Genomic DNA, 6,911 nt, shown 5'->3' with positions numbered 1-6,911 from the left:
CACTCTGTCTACCAGATCTAATCCCTTGAATCTATTTGTCACTTCCACTGTATAATTATATGGGATTTGATTTAGGTGACACCTGAATGGCCTAGTGGTTTTCCCTACTTTATTCAATTTGAGCCTGAATTTTGCAATAAGAAGCTGATGATGTGAGCCACAGTCAGCTCCCAGTCTTGTTTTTGCTACTGTATAGAGCTTCTCCATCTTTGGCTTCAAAAAATATAATCAATCTGATTTTGGTACTGAGCATCTGGTGATATCCATGTGTAGAGTCTTCTCTTGTGTTGTTGGAAGAGGGTGTTTGCTATGACTGGTGCATTCTCTTGGAAAAACTATAATTACTTTAAATGTAAGTAGACTAAATGCTCCAATTAAAGGCTGTAGAGTGGCCGAATGAATAAAAAAACAAGGGCCATACATATGCTGCCTACAAGAGACTCACTTAAGAACTATAGACAAATAGACTACATTGAGGAGACAGAAAATCTATTCCATAAAATAAAGCTGAACTATCTTTAAAACATAATTTTACAGACTTTAAAACAAAGACTGTAACAAGAGACATAAAGAGACATTGTATGTGTGTGCTGTCTCTTCAGTCGTGTCCAGCTCTTCATGATGCTATGGACTATAGCCCGCCAGGCTCCTCTGTCCATGGGATTCTCCAGGCAAGAATACTGGAGTAGGTTGCCATGTTCTCCTCCAGGGGATATTCCTGGAGGAATATCCCAGGGATTGAACCCACGTCTCTTATGTCTCCTGCATAGCAGATGAGTTCTATACCACTAGCATCACCATAATGATAAAGGGATCAATCCAATGAGCAGACATAATAACTGTAAATTGTTATTTAAAAATGGACAGATGATGTAAATAGACATTTTTCCAAAGAAGACAAATGATCAACAGACACATGAAAAGATGTTCCACATCACTAACCACTGAGGAAAGACCAATTAAAACCACAAAGAGATACTACCTGACATCTGTCCAGAATGGCTATGATCAAAAAGACAACAAATAACGAGGGTTCACAAGGATGTGGAGGAAACAGAACCCACACTGTTGGTAGGACTGTAAATTAGTACAGCCACTATGGAAAACAGTATGGAGGTTCTTCAAAAGCTAAAAAATAGAACTGTCATAGGATACTGCAATTGCACTTTGGGGGTATTTTTCCCCAAAAAATAAAAACACTAATTTGAAAAGATATATGCTTCTCTATGCTCACTGCATCATTATCTACAATAGCCAAGACATGGAAGCATCCTAAGTGTCCATCCAAAGATGAATGGATAAAGATGTGTTGTGTGTACACATATATATATATATATATATGTGGGGGGATGGGGGGGCGAGCGGCACATGCTCAGTTATGTACAACTCTTTGCAACTCCATGGACTGTAGCCCATCAGGCTCTTCTGTCCATGGAAATTTCCCGGCCAAGAATACTAGAGCAGCTTTCCACTTTCTTCTCCAGAGGATCTTCCTGACCCAGGGATTCAACCTGTGTGTCTCTTGCATCTCCTGCATTGGCAGACAGATTCTTTACCAGCTGAGCCACCATTTGCTATATATGTGTGTGTATGTATACATATTTGCATATATGAATATGAAGAGAGAAGAAACAGACCATAAGGACATATCGAATGTTAAAGTGATTTATTCTAATGAAGGACTGATTTGGAGGAGAATAAAATAAGTGTTTAAAGATTTTTCTATATGGCTCATTAAATCTGAAACATTTTCTGAAAATATTTTTAAATTTTATATGAGATAATGAATTATAAAAAAATGTTTAAATATCTTGTTAACCTATAACCAATGAAGCTACTGACATACCATCCTTATATCTAGGATGATAACCAGTGACAAAATGGGCTTTGAGATTATTCTCTTACAATTCCTCCTTTTACACAAACTAAAATTGAAGGCTGAATGGCTGATTTTTAGAATGACAGTAAACTATGACACCTTTAAAAAATATATATATACCCACAATTTTCATTAGAGAGGGAATTCTGCAGAAACGCTCAACTATAATTCTTTGAATTTCCAATAACATTCAATGTCAATAAACTCTTTGAAGGGTTTATTCTCTGTCTAAAGTAAACATGTTCAATAAACTCACTCTAATCATAAAAACTACTATCTCGTGCTGAAGAATATAAAAAGTGTATCTTTTTCAGGATCTTCTAAGAAGTCTATATAATTGGACCATAGTAACTCTATTTCTCTCTCATAGTTAACTGCCTTTACAAAGTGCTTTTTTAAAAATCATGTCTCAAGCTATTCCCAAGGACTGATTTTTTTTTCATAAAATAGTCCTATGTGAAAACCTTCTGTACTTTCTATAATATTGTAAAATTTCTTAAAATGATTCATTGTTTATTCCCCTGGGTGCCTTATAATTTGAAGACATCTATGACAGATTTCCTTCAAAACACAGAATCATGTATTAGTTTACCTTGTAATGCAGGGAATAGGAAGTTTTGTTCCCCAGCCCAGGGGACATCTGGCACTGTTGAGGTATTTTTGATCGTCATAATGGGGAAAGGGAATGCTAATGGCACAACAAATAACTATGTGGCCCAAAATGTCCTGAGTACTAAGACTGAGAAACATCTGCTAGAAGATGATCTACCTAACCCACTCTCCTTCCCTCTTTCACTGGTCACTGACAAGTGCAGGGCTAAGCCAGCTAGTGAAGCTGTCACCTTTCTCTCCACTACATCCTGAGTACCCGAAGACATTCTAGAAAAATATCAGAAATGTCAATTCTAATACCTTTCCAGTAGGTAAAAGGTTATGTACAATTTAATATAATTTAACCTAATATTGTATTAAATAAAGGTTCAGGTAACATTTTATAAGTGAAAACACAGTATTTCTTACCTTAAATAGACAACGACATATATATTCATAAACCATATGTTTTAATGAGTTGATAAGAGACTTAATCCTCTGTTCTGTATTTTCAGAATCCTGCAGATGACAATTTGAAAATGGAGAAACCATTAGGAAACTCATGAACATTTAAAAGGTACCTCACAGTTTGATCATGCTTATAAACTGTTGTCCCACACTCAAAACTGATTCTGGAGCAATTATCTTCATCAGTCAGACTCAAGGGACTAAACAAATAAATGTACTAAAATTCTACATTAACACAATAAAAAACTGATATATTTTTTAATGTACAGAGTTAAAGCTTTCAATAAATGAAAATTATAATCAATTACAATATGAATTGAATTTGACCTACCATTTTTAATTTCTACTGGCATTAAAAATACTACATCAACCTGGGTTAAACTCATTTAATGACGTGTATTATAGTTACCAATCCAGTCTCAAAACAGTATGACCAGAACCATATTATAAAGAATTTTCTTATCCCCAGCATAAGAATTTAAATAATCTTAAATCTTGCTCATCTTTCATGAATTTGAAATTTATGGTGTCAAATTCATACAAGTTTTAGTTTTTTACCTATTTTTGTACTTTCACTGCATATAATTGCCATGATTTGAAAAATATCACTAATGGCTATGTTATTTGATTAATGAAAAATGGCTTGGGTTAGGAATAGTGGACAGGGATGGTATAAAAGCCTGCCTTTTCCCTAACTGTAATATGAGTGTTACATCTCACTTTATTCAGGGTACATTTGGAGAATACATGCCTTGATTCAATCCTGGTATAACATTTAGACAAAATTTGCTTACTTCCTTATGATGATAACAGACAAGAAAAAAAAGAAAGAAAGGAACAAGCAAAATATTTAGAGAAGTACAACCAGAATGAGAAATAAAATGTGTGTAATGAGCAGAAAACATTTTGACCTGGTACACAGATATATCAAACATAGGTTTCTGACCTTGGTTTCAAGCTTCTGGTTAGTAGCATGTTCTAACCAAGAGAGCTCATTATTCACAGTTCACATCACAAACACTCCTGTTAATTCTACTATTTAATAACAAAGATCATTTGTGAAATTAAAACTTGGATCCACTAAAAAACAAGCTAATGTGAGACAGAATATAGTACCTATAAGATAGAGTAGATTTTCAAAACAATGGAAAACAAAATTTTAGATTATATTACTTTTTTAAATAAACTCAAATGCCCACCTAAACACACAGGTGCAAATACAATACATACCTATTCAAAGGTAAATGTTATTCAATGGCCATATTATCACAGAACTATTGTCACTGACAAAATACAAAGCTATAAGCTTTTCTAAACAGTATATAATAATCAGTATTTTTATTAAGTTTAGACCTTGTAATGTATTTTTTCAGTTCTTATATTTTATGTGATCACTTAATTTTAACATAAATACCTTTTTACTAAAAGATAAAAATCAATTTTAAATGAACTTCTTACTACATACTCTCAAGTTTTATACAAAATTATTAATGCAAAAGAAGTATAATATAAATGACTCTTTAGTTTTACTTGATACAATAAATTAGAAATAAGATCAATATGTCATGAATGAGCGCTCACAAACTTCACACTATTGTTTTTTGTATAAATCTTCTACCAACACAATATTATAAATGGTATAACTAGAGTTAATAATTAAAATTCAAAATTTTTTAACACACAAGTATTCTGCAGCCCAACCCTGCAATTTGAAACCTAGTCTTTGTCCAAAGGACATTATGAATATATGTGGGAGAAATGCTTATCTTATTTCCCAGGAGTGATACAATAGATTTTACCAACAACGCCTACCTCCAAAATATAAGTTCTTTGTCAGCTGTCATTTTATTTCAAATCTGAATGTGAGAACTTTAGATGATTTATTTTAGTGGAAAAGACATTAGTAAACCTTAATCACTGTACTCAAAGGTTTTCTGAAATAATTTATTCATGAAAATATTAATTAGCCCCTGCCAATGAAGACAATACTTTTTCTTGATTTATGCTCCAGTATATCACCCGTGCACCTAGAAAATGCCTGCCATATGCTAAGTTTGCAGTAAATATTAATTGAATGTCTTTCCTCAGAAAGACAGACTTAAGTAAGCCTACTTGGATATGAAATTTTGCTCCCTAATTTATCTAAAAAAATAAATTTTTTGCACCCAAAATATAATCCTAAAAACACTTATATTAGTATTACATCAAATATAAAAACTATAAAAAACAATTTGATGAATTTGGTTTCATAAAAAATATTATTGAAATAAATTAAAAGCAAACAATAAGCCTACAATATTAGCAACATATGACAAAGATTTAATGTCCTTAATATATAAGAATCTCTTATAAATCAAATTTAAAAATACTAATACAATAGAATATAAAAAAATCATAATTCACCAAAGAAAAAACACAAATAATCTGATATCTATTCTACAAGTGATTTTATCTTACAAATGACTAAAGACTTTCAAATATAGTGAAATATTTTTCAATACCTAATAGGCTAATTATTAAAAGATATATAATATCCATTTTTGCTTAAAGAAAGTGTTAGTCATTCAGTCATGTCCAACTCTGTGCAACCCTATGAACTGTAGCCTGCCAGGCTCCTCTGTCCATGCGATTCTCCAGGCCTGAATACTGGAGGGGGTTGCCATGCCCTTCTCCAAGGGATCTTCCCAACCCAGGGATTGACCAATATTCTGGTTCTCCTGTACTGCAGGCAGATTCTTAACCATCTGAATAAGGAATGATGGAAAAAGGTCCCTGTTGTTGTATGATTTTAATACACCAACAGCATATATTTCCAAAGGATGATTAGACACTATTTGTCTAAAGACTTACATATATGCATTTTTGCCCCAACTATCCAAGTCTAGGAAGTTAACTAGGAAAATAATTAGAGAAACAAAACACTAGGGAAAAACAATCCTATAAGTATCTAGCTATTTAAAACATAACCTCCAAATTCTTTGACATTCTGTCAGGAGGTGAAGTCCCTTTCCCCTTCTTAAATCTGGGCAGGCTCTGACTGCTTCAACCAAAAGAATACAGCAGAAATGACCCAAGGCTGGGTTATAAAAAACAATTCAGCTTCTGTCTTTTCCACTGGAATACATGTTTGGTATCTCAGTGTGCAATATGAGAAACTCACCTACTCTGCACTGTGAGGAAACCAACTTCACGCAGAGGTGCCGCAGTCAGTAGCCTGCCATCAGGTCCACCCGCCCCCATCACCAGTGGGCCTCTCTGAACCCACTCCCTCTCAGTTCCTCCCAGCGAAGCGCAGACCCCGTTAGGCAGCTGTAAGCCAGCCCGGCCAGGCCCTGACCAAATTCCCCACAGAATCGATGAGCATAAAAGAAACACTGTTTCATCTGCCAAGTTTAGATGTAAAAACATATTCAGCAGAGATAACCAGAACACTCCATGCTGCTGCTGCTGCTGCTGCTGAAGTCGCTTCAGTCGTGTCCGACTCTGTGAGACCCCATAGACGGCAGTCCACCAGGCTCCCCCATCCCTGGGATTCTCCAGGCAAGGACACGGGAGTGGGTTGCCATTTCCTTCTCCAATGCATGAAAGTGAAAAGTGAAAGTGAATTCGTTCAGTCATGTCCGACTCTTAGCGACCCCAGGGACCGCAGCCTACCACGCTCCTCTGTCCATGGGATTTTCCAGGCAAGAGTACTGAAGTGGGTTGCCATTGCCTTCTCCAGAAAACTCCATAGGAGGTAGTTAAATAAAGGATACAACTTCAAAGGAGATGGAAATGGCAACCCACTCCAGTACTCTTGCCTGGAAAATTCCATGGATAGATGAGCCTGGTAGGCTACAGTCCATGGGGTCGCAAAGAGTCAGACACGACTGAGCGACTTCACTTTCTTTCTTTCTATAGTTCCTTTTGGAGAAGGAAATGGCAACCCACTCCAGGGTTCTTGCCTGGAGAATCCCATGGACGGAAGAGCCTC

At 35.3% G+C, this 6,911-nt stretch overlaps 1 protein-coding gene across 2 annotated transcripts in view; it reads right to left on the bottom strand.

Annotated features, from left to right (window-relative positions):
• The window catches only part of DYNC2H1 (dynein, cytoplasmic 2, heavy chain 1), a 394,047-nt gene that overhangs the window by 200,719 nt on the left and 186,417 nt on the right, over positions 1 to 6,911 (bottom strand). For both annotated transcript variants that reach the window (XM_010838873.1, XM_010838872.1), the window contains exon 70: positions 2,900 to 2,989. In XM_010838873.1, the coding sequence (XP_010837175.1) occupies positions 2,900 to 2,989 (90 nt within the window). The remainder of the gene's footprint in view (positions 1 to 2,899; positions 2,990 to 6,911) is intronic.

This window comes from Bison bison, unplaced genomic scaffold, assembly GCF_000754665.1.
Source record: "Bison bison bison isolate TAMUID 2011002044 unplaced genomic scaffold, Bison_UMD1.0 scf7180017864107, whole genome shotgun sequence".
Taxonomy (NCBI): domain Eukaryota; kingdom Metazoa; phylum Chordata; class Mammalia; order Artiodactyla; family Bovidae; genus Bison; species Bison bison.
This window is presented reverse-complemented; position numbering and strand designations above follow the sequence as displayed.